Source organism: Antedon mediterranea, chromosome 2 (assembly GCF_964355755.1).
Source record: "Antedon mediterranea chromosome 2, ecAntMedi1.1, whole genome shotgun sequence".
NCBI lineage: Eukaryota > Metazoa > Echinodermata > Crinoidea > Comatulida > Antedonidae > Antedon > Antedon mediterranea.
The window spans coordinates 11,857,849-11,881,246 of record NC_092671.1 but is presented as its reverse complement, the minus strand read 5'-3'; the positions used below and the strand labels follow the sequence as shown (position 1 = coordinate 11,881,246).

General features: G+C 35.2%; 1 protein-coding gene and 1 long non-coding RNA gene across 3 annotated transcripts in view; both read left to right on the top strand.

Moving 5' to 3' along the window:
• The window catches only part of LOC140039652 (uncharacterized), a 35,869-nt gene extending 22,119 nt beyond the window's left edge, over positions 1–13,750 (top strand). For both annotated transcript variants that reach the window (XM_072085275.1, XM_072085274.1), the window contains 2 exons: positions 12,887–12,980; positions 13,524–13,750. In XM_072085275.1, the coding sequence (XP_071941376.1) occupies positions 12,887–12,972 (86 nt within the window). In that variant the 3' untranslated portion in view covers positions 12,973–12,980; positions 13,524–13,750. The remainder of the gene's footprint in view (positions 1–12,886; positions 12,981–13,523) is intronic.
• Positions 13,751–16,097: 2,347 nt separating this feature from the next.
• Positions 16,098–17,876, top strand: LOC140039651 (uncharacterized). The gene is made up of 2 exons (XR_011842541.1): positions 16,098–17,143; positions 17,426–17,876. It is a non-coding gene; the product is annotated as an uncharacterized lncRNA (long non-coding RNA).
• Positions 17,877–23,398: the final 5,522 nt, after the last annotated feature.

Sequence of the window (23,398 nt, the reverse complement as noted above, 5' to 3'; positions counted from 1 at the left end):
TTTTCCAGCCATTTTAGTCATAAAGCACGTGCGGTGTAGTAGTAGACAGCGTGAGTTGCTGTAGTATAATGTTTGAATAGCCTAGTTTTACAGCCGTCTAATAAACGTCACGTGATATTCGATTTTGTCGATAGGTGGCGGTATAAATTACGCAATATTTGACTGCATGACGATTGGTGTGTACTGCATGACGATTGGTGTGTACTGCATGACGATTGGTGTGTACTGCATGACCATTGGTGTGTACTGCATGACCACTGGTGTGTACTGCATGACGATTGGTGTGTACTGCATGACGATTGGTGTGTACTGCATGATGTTTGGTGTGTACTGCATGACGATTGGTGTGTACTGCATGATGTTTGGTGTGTACTGCATGACGATTGGTGTGTACTGCATGACCATTGGTGTGTACTGCATGACGATTGGTGTGTACTGCATGACAAATGTGAACTGAAGGCAGAGGAGGCGTTCCATACATAGGTGAACTGGGGTTTTATCGTTGTTGCATTAACTACTACATCAATTAAAGTGTTTGTCTGATCATTTTGGGGGGGGGGGGGTTTAATTTATTTTGCCAAAAAAAGAAGAGCAAAAAACACAAGAAGAAAATAAAAAAAATTATATAAAAATTCATCCTTAGTTTCTTATAAAGAACATAGCTCTCTTTATGGTTAGGTAGAAGTATACACAGTTTTAAGATTTATTTAAATGTTTGTATTCTGTAAATTTGTAGTTGCTTTAATATCTAAATTAAATTGTTTGAAAATAATTTCGTTTATGGTGAAGGAACAAGGTTACGTTGAAATTTACCCAACGTTTCATGCGTTATAATCGCACTTTCTCAAGGTTGTGATGTCAACTTGGTTTGCCGACACTGATCATGGCATAGTCACGTGATGTTTTTGTGACACGCACCCTCTATATGTTGTTACTTGAAAACCTCTGGGTGAGTAGTCCCAGAGGGGTCCGCCCCGGTCGGCCGTCTCACTTCTAATAGATCATCGTATATGTGTGGCAGCCACTTTCCTCCTTGATATCTGTTCATGTTTTTGCAGTTTTTCTAATTATAATTGCTTCTTGCCATCCTCTCTTATTAGTGATATTCCCTCTTTGTGTCCCGACTGGCGAGTACACGAAATATTGGATGGAAATGTCATTTATTAAATTAAATGACGATGATAAACTTATGCTATAAGTAAACGTATCGGCCGTGCTATTACACAATAAAATATAGACACGGCCGGCCGTACATCGTAATTATCACCAATTAAAGGCACAGTATATATAATCATATACCGTAGTTAATATCCTAATTGCATAAGTTTATCTAAGACTGTTATAATCACCTAAAATTCGTACTACACTATATAACTAGAGTATTTTGAAATCTACATAAATTCATATAAAGTAGGCCTACATACATTCGTATTAAAACCTATAAGGGCCAGAGGCACACACCTCTGTATTAAATGGATAAATGTTTTGCTAAAACTTATGCAAGAATGATTTACTATGTCTACAATTATAGTATTGATACAAGTACGGAACATGGCATACATTTATTGTAATCTATATATAAATTTACGTAAGGGCAAAATTCGGAAAATCGCGCGTTATTTCTAGAATTTTTACTTGATGGTATATAAAGTTGGTTCGTACTTTCGGTACTGATTTTAACCACCTGGTGTAAACCTATTTACTAATTAATTTGAGTTAGGTAATTAGTTATTGACAATTAAAACGAATTTAGGTTCAACGATTTGCCCCAAATAGGGTGTTTTCCGATCGCTGTATACACTGTATAATGAATGTCCATCTTGAAAAATACCCGCACACAATAATACGAGGATGCTTCGCAATTTCCTATCTCTTCCTACGACAACTGTTTTTAATAGCTGAAAACCGGTTGAACAGCTCCAGTACAGCATCATAATGTTGAAGACAGGCCGATTTTCTTTAAGAAATACTATTTTGATAGATTTAATATATGTTTATACAAAAGGGTTGCTTGGCGATGAATGGAACATTCCAATCTCTCAGACTCCCAGTTTGTAGGTAAATGTATGAGCCCTTGGTTTAACACAAGTAGGTAAATGTATAGGCCCTGGAGAATAAACTTAAAACTGAGATAATAATAGTATTGCAATATTTTGACAATATTGTAAATACGCATTAACCATTTTTGGTCGCCATTTGAATCGAAATTTTCTTACTGTGAATGTGGTTACTGTTAGATATATAAACACATATACAAAGAACATTTATTACTGTGACTGTGGGTAGGATACTACTGCTGGATATAATAAACACATAATATACAAATAAAAACTTTATTACTGACAGTTGCTTCTCAACGTTTGTATTAATTAATAATTATAAAAAATATAAACGTCGTAGTGGTGTATCGTTACATGTACTTTACTATTTCAATCGACTATAACAGTGACAGTTTTAAAAACGTATGAAATCGTAAATGTTTTACTGTGTTTAGTGGTATATTATTGATAGGCCTATAAAACATTCAAAACAATATTTCGTTACTCAGTGGATAAAGAATATATTTAAAAATTGCTCTTCCCATCCTCTTCCCCATCCCTCAACTCTATACAAAATACAAATTGGGTTTGTTTAAATGAGTTCAAATAAAAAAATTAGACTCATTTTTAAGACAAGTTTAATTTTAGTTGACTACATTAATTATCGTGTCTATTTATTCGTTTCTGAAAACGACAATGTATTTATAATCCTGCGGTACGTTTTGAAATCGCCAGTTTTTTTACGCTGAAATTACTGTGTATTCGAGAACCATCTGTGGACACGACCTAGATGGTACGCGAGCGAAGTGAGCGTACCATCTAGTACAATTAATTAATCGTAATAATCCTATATATTATATTCCTATAACCCCAGCATGTCGTTTTGATCCCCTTAAGTCTGGGTAACCGCGCCAAAAAACCCATCTCGATGGGTTACCGCCCAGACAAACAAGAGGAACCCCAGAACCAGGGATTGGAGTATACGATCCCGTGCCAGATTTGGGTTAAAAGTTTAAAATTATTAAGAAGCTGCCCCAGCTGAACCTCCTAATTCTCACTTTAATATTTGTATTTGAATTGAGAGTTGTAGAAGGAGAAACTGCAAAAGAGGAAAAACGCTGTTATTTTGAGATAAAAAGTTCTATTTAGTTACAACTGAAGCAGCCCTTGCTGGACTTCAGTGGGGCGTGAAGCTAGGAATGGGTATAAGGACTTTGCCTTTTTCCACCTGCAATCTTGATAGAAGACCCAGGTATGCGTTGCGCCTTCAACATAATATTGTAGTTCAGGCAGCGAAGGACCATCCGGCGCAATAGTATTAGGAGGATCGGATCCTTAGCGGTTTTCTTATTAATTACCGTGCAAACCGCTTGGTTGTCCGAAGAAATAAAATGTTCTTGTCTGCTAGTTTCGGCACCTAGGGCGAGTATGATAGGGAACAGCTCGAGCACTGCAATTGAGTGGCCAACGAATGTCTCGGGCCATTCCAATGCAAAACATTCGGCGCCGAGTATCTCCGCACATCCGATTGACGCGTCCGTAAACATTCTTAAAGTTTCCGAATCAGTCCACTGCTCGGGTAAAATTAGGGCTTTCCCATTGAACTGTTGTAGGAAACTCCGCCACATTTGTATGTCTTTTTTTACTTCGCTTCCCAATCTAACGAAATGATTGGGACGGTTTGCTTTGGATAGTAAATTTATTAGCCTACGCAAGAATGTGCGTCCAGGTACTACTGCGCACGCGTAGTTCAACAGCCCTATTAATGATTGTAGCTCCCGGAGCGTAGCCTTTTTCTTATTTAAGAAGGTAACTAAGACTTTGTCCACCTCTATGCCGTAGATTGTTAGCTTTGTCGTTGGTGTCACTGTTTTCGATTCTTTTATTGGAACCCCTATACTGCAAAGAAACAGAAACCTGGTTATTGCTTCGCGACAATCCGTTGTGCCAGTGGAACCTATAAAGAAAAAATCGTCCAAAATATGAGACGAATCAATTATGTTAAATTTGGTTTTCATAATCCATATTAACGCACAGCTAAACATTTCGAATACCTGACAAGATCTACTGGACCCCATTGGCAGGCATTCCTCGTAGTAATAAAGGTTATCCTATGTAAAACCCAAGAGATAATAATCGGTATTATTCTGAACGCGTCTTCTATGTCTGTTTTGGCCATCAGGCAATGCCTACCATATTTTAAGATAAGCTTCAGCACGCAGTCGATCGAATCGTAAGTGACGACTGAGGCTTCTGTAGGAATGCCAAAATTTACTGGATAAGACAGATTTTGAATTTTCCGACCTCACTCTTGGGAATCACGCCTAAGGGTGACCCCACAAAATTACTGAACGGCGGTGAAGTGAATGCACCTGCTAACCGGCCTCGTTGAATGCCTTTGAAAATAAAGTTTTCAACTTGGACTGGGTGGGCTAGGGTGCAATGTTTGGTGAGGGTGGATTAATGCACTCCAATTTAAAGCCTTGTGTGAAACCTGAAATAATAATGTTAGCACGGTGTGGTATGTAGCCTGAAAGATAGTGAGCTAACTGATTAGCTTTTACCGGTGTTGGCAGTACTGGGTTTTGCCTGCCTAACTGCTGGGTTTTCGAAAGGGATTCCCTTCCCGTCGTTTTGGCGAAACTGTCCTCCCGGTCTGAAACGTTGTTTTGGGAAAATGTGGATGTGAGAGTTCACAACGTGGACAGGTGTGTTTATACGCGCACGGCTGGCTTGCACATGGCCCTCCCGAGTGGTACCCCCAACTCGGGACGCGTGATCGAAAGGGCTGGTTGCTCACAGGCTTTGGAGTATAACTCGTAGGTGTCGTTTGGCATGTCACCAACTTCAGCATCAGTTCTGTATGGAGAGCCTCCAAGCGCAGGGTATGTCCCTGACGAGCTCGCCTGAATTTCTCGTCGTATACACGCCATGAGGCCCCATTTGTACAGCTTGCGTGCAGCTCTAAAATATTACTGGCGTATTTCATTAGGTTACGACCCTCCTCCGGGAATTTTTCCGTGTAGACTGCCATGTAAACTAAAAAGGTCCGGTGCCACTCCAGGATACTCAATGTTACATTCTTTTGCCCTTGATCTATCTTAAGTAGGTTATCTCCAATGGACACACATTAAAAGCGACTTAAGTTCCATGTATTGGTCATTCCAAATTTTTGTCTTTATGGCAGAGGAAAGCCCTGACCCAAGTGCAATAGAATCCATTATAGGTACAAACACATCTGCCTGTTCGTCTTGTACGATGTCCAGAGATTTTGTCATCGGGTCCGTGACATTTCGAACTGTTGGTGGAGTTGTGATGTGCGTCTCCCATGTGTTTCGCCATTTCGGTTGCCAGTTTGGCATAGTCAATTTCGTAAGTCAGCTCTATCTGTGTGGTCACCGCAGCTCTTGTTGTACGGTGCCTCTTTGTTGTTACCTGTTTCTCTGATGCCACTGGCGCACTTTATGAGCGGCATTTTGACTTTGCTTTTGGCATTGCCCCTAAAGAAAAACACATGAATTACTTTGGTTGGTAAGTTTTCTCATTAACCCGCTTGGGTGAGTTACACGGTATAGAATGCCGTGAGTTAAACAATATCAAACATGGTAGTATAGACACACCATGAGTTACATAATTAAACACGGCATAGAATGCCGTGAGTAAACAATATCAAACATGGTAGTATAGACACACCATGAGTTACATAATCAAACACGGTATAGAATGCCGTGAATAAACAATATCAAACATTGGACCAATAACACCATGAGTTACATGATTAAACTATCTTCGAAGATGATAACACACAGAAATTGTTGTCAATCCTTGTTTAGTTTGTTATTATGAACAAATTAGAGATGAACAACGTCATTTTATAAAGATAATTTGAATCACATGTTAATTAACATGTGTGTGACATACTGGCCTTTTTAGTTCTTTTCTGCTTGTAGTATTGCTCCTCGTATGCTCCTCATATATTTACACATGCCCGTAGGGAGACCAGGTGTGCTGTAATGGCTCATGTGAATTCCGTCTGCATGTAGAAAGTGCGAGAAATCTTTCCATAGACCTCTATGTTTCCAAAACAGGGTATTTTGCTTGTCGCTGAAAAGTCTTTCAAGATCGCAATTTAGCTCCACTATTCTGTCATTAAATCTAATTGTACCAGCCCTTGTGGGCGATCGAACGTTGGAGGAGCTGTTCCCAGTTTTCTACCGGTTTATCCTATGTACGTATATTTGGTTACAATTCATACAGGGGACACCATACACTACTCCACTTGTGTCTTCCGACTTAATCTTATCTTTTGGGTGTACTAATGTGATCTTCACAAATATTAGGTACCTTTCTTATGTGATTCATCTCTTCTATTTTGCTCTGCTGTGTTGTTACGATGTTTGGCATCTGTCCACTAATGTATTAACGACACTCAGCGTATGCTCAAGAGGATGATTTGATTTGAAGTTCAAATACTGGTCTGTAGGTGTAGTGTAGGCTGTTATGTCGTTTATATGAATGTGGTGTATATTTTTTATTTCATATCTTCATAATATAAGTAATGAAAAAAAAAATTTGTTGCCATTTTTTCTAAAGACATTTAAAGGACCAAATTCAAGATGGCCGCCAACATTCAAATAACCCTATTTAAAATCAGAATATCACCAGTAACACAAATTATGGATGTGGAAAAAGTCCGTTTTGATGGTATTACCCATTATACAATCTTAACTATGTAAAGCGATAATCTGTCGGCCATCTTGAATTTCAAAATTGCCGCCACTAAAAATTAAATTCTTTAAATAATGTTTGTTGTTTGTACACAATATTCTAAAATAGTCACTTCTCATAGGATTGTCAAAATATAAGGCTGTCAATGCCTCTTATATGTTCTCTTTATAATAGATAATATAATACCCCACTATGACTCTTAGATTACCTGATCGTTCAGTTGGAGTTGCAAAAGAATGGAACAACTTACATTGATATCAAATATTCAACTACAATTACTTCTAAATCTAAATTATAGATCTCATTTTTTTTCATAAAAGTGAAACTTGTATTTCAATTTTTGTATCTCAGACAGGAAAAAACAACTGTATTTATACCTTATTGTGAAATCCTGTATAAATATGATATTAAATAATAAATGCGTTATGGTCATGTAATTCATGCAATGTCTGAACCTTCAGGGCCATAGTCACCAGTATGGTTGGTAAGTTTTCAACCTGTTAACTTTTGGCAGAAGCTTGAAGGAAATAAAGATACAGCAGCTCATTCACAAGCTTCATAGGCAGCATTAACTCCACTTCTCATCTTCTACAATCTCAACCGATTTCATTAGATATGTACCCCCTACAGATGGACCACCATTATACACTGGTTTGAGTGCACATGGTTGTGGTATAAAAACTCATGTAGGCCTACTGGAGAAAGACAAGATAATACCTGGTGATGACTCTTGCCCGAGATGAGTGGAGGTGGACAGAGATGACATCAAGAAGCAATTCTTATTTCGACTTGGTGAATTATATGACTTTTTGACATGTAGCATTGTGAAAATAGTGTTGAGGCCAGTGCTTTTGTTGAAACTGAACTTGTATTACCTATACAACAGTGACACAAATATCTTAAATGGAAAACATCTCTAAAGGACGTCACAGAAGCACATACTAACTCTGCTTTCTCTCTACAACTTCTGACACTTTTCTAGGAAAAATGCAGACAGAGAAAGAGATTCTAAGTGACGTATCATTTTGTTTGAAAGACGCCGTTCATAAAGATATTAACTTGAATACAGAGAGTCGACGAAATCTAAATGATGTGGGTAAACTATCCCATACAGTATATGTCTGAGACACAAGACATCTGCACACATGGAAAGTACACATGCTTTTATCAAATATTTCTATGGCCGGTTACTTCCGCTGTATCACTTTCAACAGATTACTGAAAAAAATTACAGATATTGGAGTGGAGAAGACATGTATGTGTGACAAAGGGACTTGCTGGATTTACATCAATTGATCAAGGTCATTGAGCGTGGTGTCATTGGAATAACACAAATTAATGATTTCATCAGAGCTGGCAAATCTAGTTGATGAGTTTGAAAGCCAGCATTTAAAGAGAGATGATATCCCGATTAATGAAGAATGCTGCAATTCTCACAGAGTTGTTTGTTGGCCATGGCATGATGACATTGGAGAGAAAATGTTTGAGGCATTGGTGAAAGTCTCGTAGAAGGTAAACTGTCTATATGGGATCCTAAGAAAAGGACGAATATTGGCAAAAATATATATGACGATGAATGCAGGGGACAAACTTATCAAAGTAAAAGAGGACTCCTATAGAGATTCTTTGTCGTATCAAATTACAGTACTGTATATAACAGTGGGACAGCCAGTCGACAAATCGTGTCAAATTTTGACTCGGAGAGGGCGCCCTACTTTTCTAATTTAGTTCAAAATTGCTAAATTTTAGGGTGTTGGAAAAACACAATATTTGTAAATTTAGCTGATTATCGGAAAAATATTGTTAGTGAAATAAATTCATAAATGGTTTTAATATATTGTCGTGTAAAATTAAATGTATTTGAACAAAACGATAATCTGTAATTTAACGGCAAAATCAACCAATGTCTTTTTTCCGAAATTGTACCCTAGAAAATCGTTAAAATAAAATATTTAGAAAAATTGAACAGTCCTGAATTTAAAATCCCTGTTAGAAAAATTAATAATCTACAGAATACGATATTAAGATACAAAATTCGGTGGTTGGGATGCAGCTCCGACTATTCAAACTAAAGGTACCACTATTTGTTCCATCGAAAACTAGCGAAACCGCCATTTTGTAAACACATCGTCATCGTGTTTATGAATTTATTTATAGCGAACGATATAAGCGATGTTTATAATTGTCCGCGTATAAGAATTCATATAAATAAATACATTCCAATACAACGTATATTATTACTTGTTTATTTATCACAGTATACATTTTAGTTGAGGAATATTTATCATAACTATTATAATAGCTTTTATACGAGTCCGAGGCCTAGCCCTATTAGCGAGCGATTGTTCCAGGGGCGGAAAGTCACTTAGTGACGTTGTGATCGGGCGCGTCGGGCCTAGCTAATATTAATAATATGACCTGAAATAACCGGCTAACAAGAACTGTTATATACTTGCTTACAATTGTTTTGTTATTGATGAACAAACAAGCAATTAGATTGAATAACAAATTATTTATTCATTTTTTTTAGGTAAAAACATGTACAAACTAGTAGGCCTACTCTATAATATAAATTAATAGTAATATTAAACTAATACAGTATTAATAAAATATAAAATAGGCCTAACATACAATAAATATTCAATTTTTAAGGTCTACCACATGACAATAACATAATTTACAGAGTATAGTGTAGTAGGTACAACATAAATATTTGTATTGTAATTCATCTAAATCCTCTGCAACATACATATATTTGTAATTCAATATTTTGTTTTAAATAATTAAATTATAGTTTGGGTATGACAATGTCGGTAGGTACCGGTGTCATCTTTTTATCCAGTTCACTCTCAGTTTGAAGTCACAAAGACAAAGAACTCTGCATCATCAACGATTCCTGAAAGTGTCAGAAAAAATAATAAATATTATTTAAAAAAATTGTTAATGTCAAATGGAAGCTGTATTTTATTAATTAATATTACAGTATTTGCTATTATTATTTATAATAATCTAGGCCTACTAGTAGCCTAGCTAGGCACCTATTGAGCCTAATAAATCAAATAATAAATGAAAAATAAAATAATAATATTAATACTGATTGAAAAAAAGTATTTTTTGGGGGGGATCAGATCACCAGGCTAGGCCGGCCAGGACCAATGATACTCGTAATCAGTACAACTTAACGACTATCGGATCAGCATCAACACAGTACAACACACGTCCCGCTAGCGATTTTTTTTTTCGTACATAAGTTGGGGTCCCCCTCATGAAACGTCACAAAATAAACATGAATAATTCATCAATTAAATGTGTTGTTCCGTGTGCACCCAAGCGTATAGCAACAAGAAGCGATTACCCAACTGCGATACGATACTTTCTACAGCAGGCCTAGGATTCTAAGTCAATTCACGCGATTGCCTTCGCGCACTCTTCTTCACACAAAATGTGTCGAGTCGAGGCTAATCGACAGCTAGGCAAGACATTAAACTAAGTAGTAATTCATTGGACATAGCCCAAAGAAAGCTTAGACCCACAAGAATAAAGAATGTGTATAATTTTGTGTACTGTATTTTTTTTAATTCTGCTATTTTATTATCAAACAATGCATGTACTCAAAGGAACTTTAAAAATGCGCGTATATGAACACATGAGATGGGAAGATTAGACCCACGAGAATAAAAACTGTATTTTTGTGTAATGTTTATTGTTTAATTTTGCTGACTTATTACTCGGATTGTGTCATACCTATAACACACACACACACAGCTCTACTAGAATAGACATATGTTTAGAGACTAATAATTAGGCCTAGGCCTAATAGTATTAATAGAAACTATAATTTTAACACGTAATTCTTTAGTAATAAATTATATTAAAAACACTATCATAAACTAAAGGCTGATTATTTCGACAATCCACACAAAACGCCGCTATTCTATGAAATCGCACGCCGCAACAACAGCGCGGAGATAGGCCTAGAATCGTACCGCACTTGTGTAATCACTTCTTGTTGCTATACGCTTGGGTGCACACGGAACAAGAACATTTAACTGATGAATTATTCATGTTTATTTTGTGACGTTTCATGAGGGGGTCCCCAACTTATGTACGAAAAAAAAAATCGCGTCCCGCTATCGCCTATACTGACACACGTGTCTCGCGTTGCCGAAACCACGCTCACAGCTAGAAAATGTACCTACCTTTCGAGGCCTGAGAATACACCAACAAATTTTGAACAGGATAGAAATATATCATACTCGATTAAACTAATATTATTCTTGATAAAACAATTGATTATAATTGTTTTAATTTGTTGGGATGCACCTCCGACTATTCAGAAAATGGACAACAAAACAGTAGTCAAATCGTACCACATTTATAAATTTCACGAGTCCCGACTTCAGTCGCCGAATGTATTGTATTAGCTTCGGTTTCTTTGAAGGAAACCGATTGGTTATTCAATTATACTTATTAGGAAATGCTTTTACCATAATAGGTAATGTTGGGCGGTTCTTAAATATTCATGAGAGCTTAAAATAAAACAGCACTTATTTGCTAGGCGACGAAAAATCGTGGTTTCAGTTTTCAACGATAGGTGGCGCTTCAAAATCGTCAATGCGGAAGTAAGTCGATTTTACACGATTTAACGGTCAAAACGCGAAGTGGCTTTCCCACTGTATAAGAAAGTATGAGTATTTGGCGGTGAAATGGGGTATTGCAGTAGGCCTACTTTTGCTGATTTGTTTCTGAACAAGCTTGTTGGGATCACAGATCAGTCTATTGAAGTTTGATGGATACAATGGTAGAGAACGAAGGAAGGTCAACTTACTGTATCGCATTCAACACAGCTCACTGATTAGAAATATTTCATTTGCCAGAGTTAGTTGTCATTTAACTGAAGAAGTTTATGAGATGTTTTAATATGAAGAAGTGTACTGTACTGTAGACCTCCTGGTGGTCAACATTTTGTGTTAATCACCATGTTGTTGTCATAGGCATATCATTTGGTGTCATTTCAATCTAATTTAACTTACACACGTTTTAATAAGAAATTTAATCCATTTTTTAAAAATGGCCGCCATCTTGAAATTCAAAATGTCAGAATACTGATGAATTTAGGTTTATAATAATTCTTATATAGCAGAGAACCCATATGGCATTAATTTTAACTTAAAATATTATTCATAATGGGTGTTACTTTGTCCAATATGCTACATTTATTGGATATTTTACGTATTGGTGGCCATCTTGGATTTGACACCCTTAAGCTTTTTTAAAAAAATGGATATGTTAATAATAATTTAGTACACTAACTGTGGTAACTGTGTACTGTAGTATACATTTTAGCAACCGATTTTTTTTCTAGGCCACCCACCCAACTGTATCAATACCTATTTATATTTATATAAACAAATAATTAATTAATAATTGATGTAAATAAATATTGAGCTATAATAAGCATTCAATTTTGCGCTTTTTTCGGGGCTTCCCCTAGCTGTACGTTCGCATTGAACTTGGACGCAACGCATTATAAGGGACCCTCAGATGTTCACAAGACAAACATATACACAAGATGCTCTACATAAACAAAGTCTTATTACAAGTCTTTGGGAGTGGAGTTGTAAATCCTGACATGTGATGGAACTTTGACCCAGGACCTTTGGAGTTGTAGCCAAGCATCATAACCACCAAGCCACAACTCCACCCCTAAATTACTTATTGCTTATATTTTTATTACAGGTTGCCGTCGTATGTGTAATGGCATACACATTTTAATTATTCTGATAACGATGAATTTACTCTATGCAGATCTGATAGACTGCTTCATAAGAAATATAAACCAAATGCAGGAAAGCATGTGTTTATTAATAACTTTCCCCATTTTTTAAACTCACTTCCAAACGACAATTATAACCTATTACTGTAATTTCTTGGTGTAATGTTCTTTTTTTATTGTAATTTTTGACAACTCAAAAATCCAATCTTTCTTCTTATCAACAAAATTATAATATCTATTTGTTGATCATTATTTCTAAAATTATTAAATTATTGCTCTGAAAACGGTTGAATTGTCACTTATATTTTCAATACTGATTAAATTTTTTTTAAATTATTTTCAGTCTCTTGCTCTGCTAAATGTAATGGCATAAGCAATTACAGTTTGTGTTTGCACATATGTAGAAGTATGTCTACTAGACCAGTATGAAGTTAAAGGTATACCAAAACGTTGTGTATATAGACCAGTTAGTAGTGGAGCTGTAGCTTGGTTGTTAGGGACTTCCCATCCTAGGTCCAGGGTTCAATCCTGACTAAGGTTGTCTAACTAAATTAATTTTCTACTTCACTCATTAAGACTCACTCAAATGAGAATGATGAACTAGGCCTACTATCTATACGACGGTAATTGGCGAGTTTCTCACTAAAAAAAACTACTCTGACTCTATAAATAAAATAATAGGCTATAGGTTTAATACCAGATGCGACTTAACTAATAAAATTGCAGTTTTAGGCCTACTTTATTACCCGATCTATTAATTATCTTCTGATCAAAATAGGCACAACTAACGAATAAAACTACTTCAGTTACGAAATGTGGCTACATATTATAATGTATATACCCACCGCGCGGCATTTAAAGAAAAACGTTTGTTGCGGTATTTTTGACAGCGTCCAGACGCGTATTCCAACTCACTACAAGTTACGTAGTCTACATAATATATATATATATTTAAATCACTATTATTTTTTACTCTATAGTCTTGTGGTCAATGCATTAATGAGGCAAAGCTGGAAGAACATCACCGACTTTAATCATTTGTCCATTACTGTAACGAAGAGGACAAATCTACCATTGCAACGCGACGTTTTTAAACAGTTACACTTCAGATTTTTATGTCTTTTGCACACAGAACGTCGTCATATTAAATCAATATGTATATATTATAAGATTATAAACTAGAGTATCAAGTATTTCAGAGTCATGTTCGCCTGTTTCTTTATTAAGAATGTTTGTTAAATACTGAACTAGATTTGAATCTGTAAATAAAACATATTTTCACTAAATTCTGCTCTTATTTACAATATGCCTACAGCATGTATTTTTTGGTATTTGGAATAACAATAATGGAACAAATAGATATGTCTTGGCAGCAGCAGCTGCTGAATTTTAGTATTGTAGAGTTAGCAATGCACATTGGTATTATATTACATCAAAGTTTACATTATAGAAAATTAATTGTAATTTTTAAAAGTAATTTATCAGAAAAATGGCACGTATAGCCCCAATGCAGATTTTATGATTCTTAACCCATTATTTAATATATTAACTATACATCTATATATAAATTATGGTTAATTCTGACATAGGCGAGCACAATGCAAAAACTTCGGTACAAATCTCCGCCTTAGATACTTACCTTATCTATCTGAGATGTACCGCGAAACGTAGATTTGATAACATTAGTGTTCACATCGACGCTATTGTTCCATATTTCTATCTTAGGAAGATGTTATAAAGAGTTTTTTAACAAAATTTATGATTTCAACATTAGATTTTCATCTCAATTTCAATTCTTCCCGGTCAAAGTAATTTCCGGGTTTAAGATAAGTTCACCTTGCAACAACCTGGTTTCAAATATTTTCTCTTTTTTATACACAAGGGAGCAGTTAAAATAATAGATTTGACCCTAAAGGTGACTGGAAACAGGCACTTTCCATCAATCAATACAGTGTCCCTTTGGAAGACGAAAAAAAAAAATCAGATAGTAGGACTGGAGCTTAAGTTTATGGGCGGCCATTAGGGCCAAAATATATGGCCGGCCATTAGGGCCAAAATAGACAAACGTTGCCGTACGAACAATTCCGCTCCCGTAAGGCAAACTAATGGCGTTAAAGACATAATTCCTCGAGTGACAAACAAATATTGCCGTACGGACACACAAACACATTGCCATATGAACAAATTGCCGTATGGTTAAATTGGCGTAAGGACAAAAATTGGCGTAAGGACACAAATTGGCGTAAGGACAAAAATTGCCGTAAAGACAAAAATTGCCGAAAGGACAAAATTGCCGAAAGGACAAAAATTGGCGTAAGGACAAATTGGCGTACAGTTTAAATAAATATAAACGTTGAGGATAGTATTTTAAAACCACGTGACTGAAACCACTCTGTGTCCAGTCCTGCCAGGTATATAAAATATACCAAATTGACTATTGAGAATTCTCAACTATTACCACAGTACGACTGTACGACGAAGTCTACTGGTATATTCGGATAGGCTGATTTCCTTGTTAACTTAAGGGGACTGAATTCTGATTGGCATGGTAGTAGGCCCTAAAGGAAATTTACTGGAATCCTATTGGATGGTAAGGTGGTAGTAGGACCATGTCCATCCCATTGCAGTAATAAATAAAGTTGAGCCACCTGCGACCATTACATTATGTCCTACCATGCTAATGTAGGAGTGGGGAAATGTTATGCTTACTACTGTTTCTTTCTTAATAATTTAGTACAATTATTAAGAACAAAGAATACAGTTAACAATATAACAAATAACATTAATGTACGATGTAGTTTAACACTGTTCTCAAATACAGTATCAAATTTCACTATAATATTAAAAATCGTAATTGAGTTACACTCAGATTTAAAAGATGAGGGTTGAGTAAACAGGACCAGTGGTCTTACTCTAACTTTTACTGGACGACTAAAGAGGTACCCTAGTATAATCCCACCAAAGTGACTCCCAGGAGCAATCCGCCGTTTTCTCACAAATACAGTATCAAATTTCACTATATATAAAAAAAAACGTAATTGAGTTATTACACTCAGATTTAAAAGATAAATGCCGAGTAAAAACGGGACCAGCGGTCCTACTCTAACTTATACTGGACGACTAAGGAGGTACCCTAGTATAATCCCACCAAAGTGACTCCCAGGAGCAATCCGCCGTTTTCTCACAAATATTTATTTTCTAATACCATAAAAACCATAAGTAAGACATGGCTTGACACAGGCCTTCAATGATCGATTATGTTTTTAATCCCCAGCAGGACTGGACACAGAGTGGTTTCAGTCACGTGGTTTTAAAATACTATGCTGCCCTCAACGTTTATATTTAGTTAGACTGTACGCCAATTTTTGTCCTTACGGCAATTTTTGTCCTTACGGCAATTTTGTCCTTTACGGCAATTTTTGTCCTTACGCCAATTTTTGTCCTTACGCCAATTTAACCATACGGCAATTTGTTCATATGGCAATGTGTGTGTGTGTCCGTACGGCAATATTTGTTGTCACTCGAGGAATTATGTCTTTAACGCCATTAGTTTGCCTTACGGGAGCGGAATTGTTCGTACGGCAACGTTTGTCTATTTTGGCCCTAATGGCCGCCCATAGAATTTGACTATCGAATGTATTTACTGTAGGCCTATTAAGATTTAAGAGAAGCCATAGCAAATGGGTTCGTCCATTTCCTCAAACTATAGTCATTTTGGTATACTTGAGAACATTGATAAAGAATAGGATAAACTTAACAATATACAACAAATAAAATTAATGTACGATCCCGTTTAACACTGTTCTCAACTATAGTCATTTTGGTATACTTGAGCACAGTGATAAAGAATAGGATAAACTTAACAATATACAACAAAAATGTACGATCCCGTTTAACACTTGTTCTCAACTATAGTTTTCTTTCAGTCACTTGTGACAATTGTTGTGCCTTGTGCCCTTACGCCTGTTCCCATGGATAAACGTTAATTTCAAATTTTTATGAAAATAAGCTTAGGTTAATGTAATAAATTGTTTATAAATTTTTTTTTTATTTATTTATTTTTTATTTCATTTCAACACATAGGCCTACATAATACAAAATTAATAGATAAAGGTAACGTAACTATTAAACAAATAAGAAACACGATATAATACTCTCTCAAAAATAAGAGAGTAATGAATTAAAAGAAAAAAAAAATAATGTATCGCAAAAATACACTTTATAAAAATCATTTTGTAAATAATAATATGGTTGCCTTGTATTTTTGGTAAATGTGCATTAGGCCCTAAGTGATTAAAATTAAGTAATTGTTCTTTGATTTTGCAACTAAATATGTACCACTTTGTAATTAAAATTAGAATGTTTGCATCACTGTGTGTTTTTCCAAACCCAAAACATTGTTAACTTTGAATAGTATAATGTCGCCCTCTATTTCATGTTTGGTGAGCAAGAGGTGACTTTTCTCCTAGTAAGGTCAGATTGCCATAGTAACGGGCAGATTTTCTCAGAGTTGTTCTTTGGGATAGTTCATAGCCTAGATAAATACACTGATAGTTAAAAATATGTACTGTAATCTATAGGTTCTGGTGAAGAAACAGATGTAAGTTTATGATGCTTTATATTTAGATAATATAATCTTTTGTATCATTTAACTGTAGCCTACTAGATAATTACAAATTACTGACTCAATTATACTATAATCTAGGCCTAGGCTAGGCCTACTGTTAAATTGAAGTAATGGTAATACAGTAATGATGAATCGATCATTTTCTATAAATCTAGTTTAATATGATTGTTGAGCTATTTAGCTTAGATGTTCCAATTGTTATACCAATTGATTATTTAATTACAATGACGGCTTTAATTATCCATTAATTTACAGTTTAAACCGTTCGATCTATCGTTCGTTCCACTGCTGTGTGTTCGTTCAACATCTATCCATTGTGTGCTCAACCAATTGTTCGACCATTCAACCAATCGTTTTACCAATTTGTCAAATCGTTCGTTTCATTGCCGTGTTGAATAAACATTATTTATATCTATACCTTTGTGAACGCGTTTAATTCGTTTTGACTCCCAGAACCGCACGTGACGTCAAGGTTACAAACATATACTTTCTTTGGTGATAATTAAGTTATTGTTGATATTTCGATAGGCCTACATATATTGTTTTACATTTTCCCATATTTTCTTTACTAGATCACATTCAAAGAACATATGTAGCAGTGTTTCCTGCCTTTCCTTGCAAAAACTACACATTGGTGAATCGACCTTTGACATCTTAAAGAGCATTGTATTTGTATAAATTATACGATGAATAAATTTAAATTGAACGTTTTTGAGCTTGGTGTCATTTGTACAGTCGTGTCAATTTGAGAAAAGGTTTTTCCAATCAAGTTTGTTGTCAAACTCCTTTTCCCATTTGGATTCAATTCCAATTGGCTCTTCAACATTTTTTAATATAATGTGTTTATAGATATAATGACAATTTCTCGTTTTCAAAGAAATAAATGTCTGTAATTTAGATTCAACTTCATTAGTTGTGTCTACACCTTGTTCAATTAATTTCTGTTTCCAGAGCTTTAGAATTGAATTTACAATCTGGTGATATAATAAGAAGTTTGGTTTAAAATTATATTTATGGTTAAATTCGTCTAGTTCTAATATTTTCCCTTCTTTGTTCACGATATCTTTTACATAGTTTACATTTTTAACCAACCAATTTTTTTCAACTTTAAATTCTCTTTTATCAAAACATGAGTTGTTCCATAAAGATTGATTTAAGATGTCCTCTATCGTATACGGTTCTACAAAATTGTATTCACTCCACGCAGAGAGTATATCTTTATGGAACCTTTCAAATTGTTTTAATATTTTTGAAGATTTAGAAAAGTTGGTTTCGAAAACAATATTTCCTCCAACCTCTTTAATCTTACTTTTTAAAAACACTTTCCACTTGGATTGATTTCCATCAAGATATCTTTTCACCCAACATGATTTGAGAGATGTACAGTAACTCTTAATATGGGGAATGTTTAACCCTCCTTCGTCAAAATGGTTAAGGATGACTTTTCTTTTGACTTTATCGGGTTTTCCGTTCCATATAAATTTAAATATTTTACTTTGAATATCTTGAAGGAAACAATCGGGTGGGTCAGGTAAATTTGAGAAAACATACGTGAATATCGGGAGAAACCGTGACTTAATAATAGTTGCTTTTCCAAATAAAGTAAGCGAGCGTTGTTTCCAAATATTTAATAATTGTTCAGCATCCTTAGCTTTATCTGAAAATATCAATAAAATTACAAGAAATATTAACACCCAAGTATTTTACTCGGCCTTTGGTCTATGAAATACTTTTCTCAGATGGCGTTTTATAGTCGCAGTTTCTTAACGATCCTATTCTCATAATGTTACTTTTTTCATAATTAATTCTGAGTCCAGAATATATAGAAAATTCATCAAGTATGTCTATAATTGGTTTAATTGAGTTTTGGTCCTTGAGAAAAAACACAGTGTCATTTGCAAATTGACTAATTCTTATGTCTACATTATTGTACTCTATACCTTTAAATGTGTCTGATTGACGTACCATGTTACCTAGTGTTTCTGCACAAATTATAAAAAGATATGGGGATAAAGGACATCCTTGACGTAGGCCTCGTTTTAAATTAAAGAATGTTGAGGTTATCCCGTTATTTATAACACAACTAACAATGTCTTTATATAATATATTTATCCAATTTATCATATTTTTACCAAAACCAAATCTCTTAAGAGACATATCAAGGAAGTCCCATTTCACCTTATCGAAAGCCTTTTCGAAATCTACAAAAAACAGTAAGTTTGGCTTGTTATGCATTTCTGCATATTCTATTACATCATAGACTAATCTCATGTTTTCCCCAATATATCTGCCTTTAAGAAAGCCCGTTTGATCAGGATTAATTACTGATGGCAGCACACTTTTTAAACGAGTCGCAATGGCTTTTGCTACGATTTTATAATCTACATTTAAAAGCGAGATAGGACGCCAGTTTTTCAATAATAGCGGAGATTTATCTTTTTTCGGTATAAGTGATATCACCCCTCGTTTCTGGGAGATACTTAAAAACCCGGATTGGAAAAAATAATGGTAAGCGTTAATTAGCGTATCTTTTATATCATACCAAAATAGTTTATAAAACTCGGCAGGAAAACCATCTGTCCCAGGGGTTTTATTGTTATCCATCGTTTTTAATGCTTCTAAACATTCAGTATCTCTAAGGGGCTGGTCACATATAAATTCATCATCTTTATTGATTTTATCTATGTGTATCGTGTCAAAAATATCAGCAGGGTTGACATTGTTATTTCGCCTTAAAACTATATAATGATTCATAGAATCGTTTTTCTTCATTTATTATATCGTCGGGGTTACTTATGTCTCCATTATCTGTTGTAAGTTTAGTTATATGCTTTTTATTATAATTCCTCCTCTCTAAATTAAGAAAATATTTCGTGCTTTTTTCTCCTTCTTCTATCCAACGGGCTTTGGATCAAATCAGTGAGCCACGTGTTCTAATGTCATAGATTGATTCTAGTTCGTTTCTTTTAATTTGGATCATTTCGGTTATTTTTTCATACTGTTTACGCAATATTGCTCTTCTAAGGTTTTGATTTCATTGTTTAATCGATCCACGTCTTTTTTAATTGTTTTATTTAGTTTACCAGAATACAACATTGATGTTCTTCTTGTATTACATTTTATCATTTCCATTTGTTTATATTTATATATAGGCCTATATATAACATTATTAAAATATTCATGCTCTATGCGTGAGAGTTGGCAGGTACATGCATGCATCTACTTTATTGTTTGATTTTGACATAATGTCACAAACTATTGATTATACCTATATAAAGTTAATTTATTTTCTACGTTTATTAAAAGGCTATATTTAGTATTATTTATTTCTTACGCACACGCGCAGTACAGCTAACAGAAGAGGATGTTTACATTAATAACAATATATTGAAATTGTAAGAACAGGTAAATAATTATCTTGTACATTTATCAATAGATAGGTTGACATTTGTGTATAATTTTGTAACATTAATTGTAATAGCCTGTTTATAGGCCACAATATAATTATGTATGTGAATATCAAGAATCAAGAAGGTTTGTCACTTGTTAAATTAAAATAACATACTCTGAGCACTTTTACATTGTCTTAGTTAAATATCGTTCTATTGCATGCCAACTTTAATTTGTGATTTCATCACATATTTATTCAGAAGTTGTAATATCAATGCTTTACTCTTTCTTTTTTTTATATCACCAAATATTTATATTTACTTTGTCGTAGTTAAATATCGTTCTATTGCATGCCAACTTTAATTTGTGATGTCATCACATATTTATTCAGAAATTGTAATATCAACGATTTACTCTCTCGTTTCTGAAGACCCATTGACTACGAACGAAACAAAACAAGGCCATATACATGGCTGCAGTCGCGTGCTCAAGTTAGTGTTTACCGACTAACCAACCGACCAACCGACCGACAAAGTGAGCTGTAGAATCGCGTTGCACGCGACTAAAAAGAATAGCAATATAGCATCGGGGATGACATGCATCGTTATAAAAGTGAAGATTGCACATTACGACTGGCATGTCGAGCACTTGCTCTATTATGCTAAATTGTAATTAGCATACGTAATACAGGCTTTATTGTGCGGATATAACTCGTCTAACTCGTTTAAATCTAATTTATAATTGTTACTGCACAAATTCCTAGCATCACAGTTCAACCTCTCACGTCATTATGATCGAAACAAAATGAGTGGCAATATAAGGAAGACATAAACATAGCACTTGCTGTGTTATGCTAATTTGTAATTAGCATTTTGGTAGGCTGACTGGTGGTTTAAAAAGATAGATGAATTATCTAAATAGTGCGGACGCAGTTGGCAACGATACGTTAAATTGTTTACAGTAAAAAATCATATATAAATTATATTCCGTGATAATCCTTAGATGTCGTTAGTAAGTAAATTGTTGTTATACTGGTACTGGTACTGGTTCAAATAACCGTCTCACAGAGACATCTGGTAGCCATTGACTTGAAGTTGGCATTTGGATGTGTTACTTTTAAATGTAGGCCTACAGTATGAGAGTGACTACTACCAAATTACACAGTCACAAAACAACTTCATATATACAGTTAAAACATTGCTGGGAATTATAAATTTCTGTTGAAGCAGGCTCTAATGAAGTTGCATCTAGTAAGTTGACTTTGTTGTACAACTCTATCAAGTACTGATGGTATCTTCCGACCTCTTCGTTTACTTTGTGTTGTGTGAAAAGTAAGAATTTTTGTAGGATCTTCATTTTCTTTTCTAATTACATGTCCGATCCAGTTGAATTGTTGCTTGTAGACATATTCTTCTAGCGGTTGACAGCCAGTAATTTTGTAGAGATCGTCATTATCAATTACGTAACGCCAGTCTATATAGTTTTCATCTGTTTCTTCATCTGAGGATATGTCTACATGGTTTGGTGGGCAGACTCTTTGAAAGCCATTCACTAGCATTCTTCTTAGGAAGGTTTTGTATGTTGTGCTAAGTTTGGACATTTCACTTCCTGTTGCCCTCCAAGCATGGCAACCATAGGTGAGTCTACTCCTAACTAGACCATTAAGAAACATCATTCTTGTTTGTAGGTGGATCGTTCTGTTGGTAAGCAATGCCCTATTCTCTGCAAATGCTCCTTTGGCTGAATTGATTCTGTATTTTACTTCTTGATCTCCAATATGACCATCATTGTAGGTAGCCCATACACCAAGGTATCTAAAGTGTGTTACGTTGTTAATGTGTACGCCGCCAATTTGTATGATGCATCTTGGGTATTCTTCAACTTCCTCTTTCCAGTTCCATATAATGGTTTCTGTTTTGGGGGCACTAATTCTTAGACCAAATTCCAGACAAACTTTATTCAAGATGTTCACAATGGTTTGCAGTTCTTCTTGTGACCAGGAGCTTACAGCAAAGTCGTCAGCATAGCCACTTTCAAAGTCGTCATAGATGCCCCTTGATGGTGCTTTACATCTTTGAGCACGATTTGTAGCTTCAATAGGAATTAGGTATTGTATCATTAGGCCATCCAAACTAGCATCTTTACAGCGTTGTTTGAACACTCTAATAACGTAATCAAAATATTGGTTAAACATGCTGGTACTCTCAATACCACCCTGTCGCACCCCAGAAGATGTTTCGAACTTATCATCACTCGGATCGTCTTCAGCAAGGTATGCTTTCGTTGAGCTGTACAGTGATTGTATAATGTCAATCATAGTAGTAGACTGGTTTAAGTGAAACCTATTACGAACGCTTAGGAAAAGAAGATTACGATTCACATGGTCGAATGCTGCTGTTAAATCAATGAAGCATGTATAGAGTTTGCGATTTGAGCGATACGCAATTTCCTGGATCTGCTTGATTACATATATAGCATCATTGCAACCTCTGTTGGACCTGAATCCAAACTGTGTGCGTAGAAGTTGACTTTCATAAAAGATGGAAAAACGTGAAAGAATGATAACCATAAGTATCTTTGAAAATGTAGACCCAATCGATATTCCTCTATACATTGATGGATCAAGTGGACTGCCTTTTTTTTCCAAATGGTTGTTAATTTGGACAGTCCCCAATCACTTGGTACTTCTTTCGTTCTCCAAATTTCCTCAAACAGTCTATGTACATGGTCGACGAATACTGGGTTCTCTGTGGCGACTTGCAACATTTCAGAAGCGACATCTAGGGTAGCTTTGCGACCTTTTAGATGTCCGATTGCATCAATAATTTCTTTCTTGGA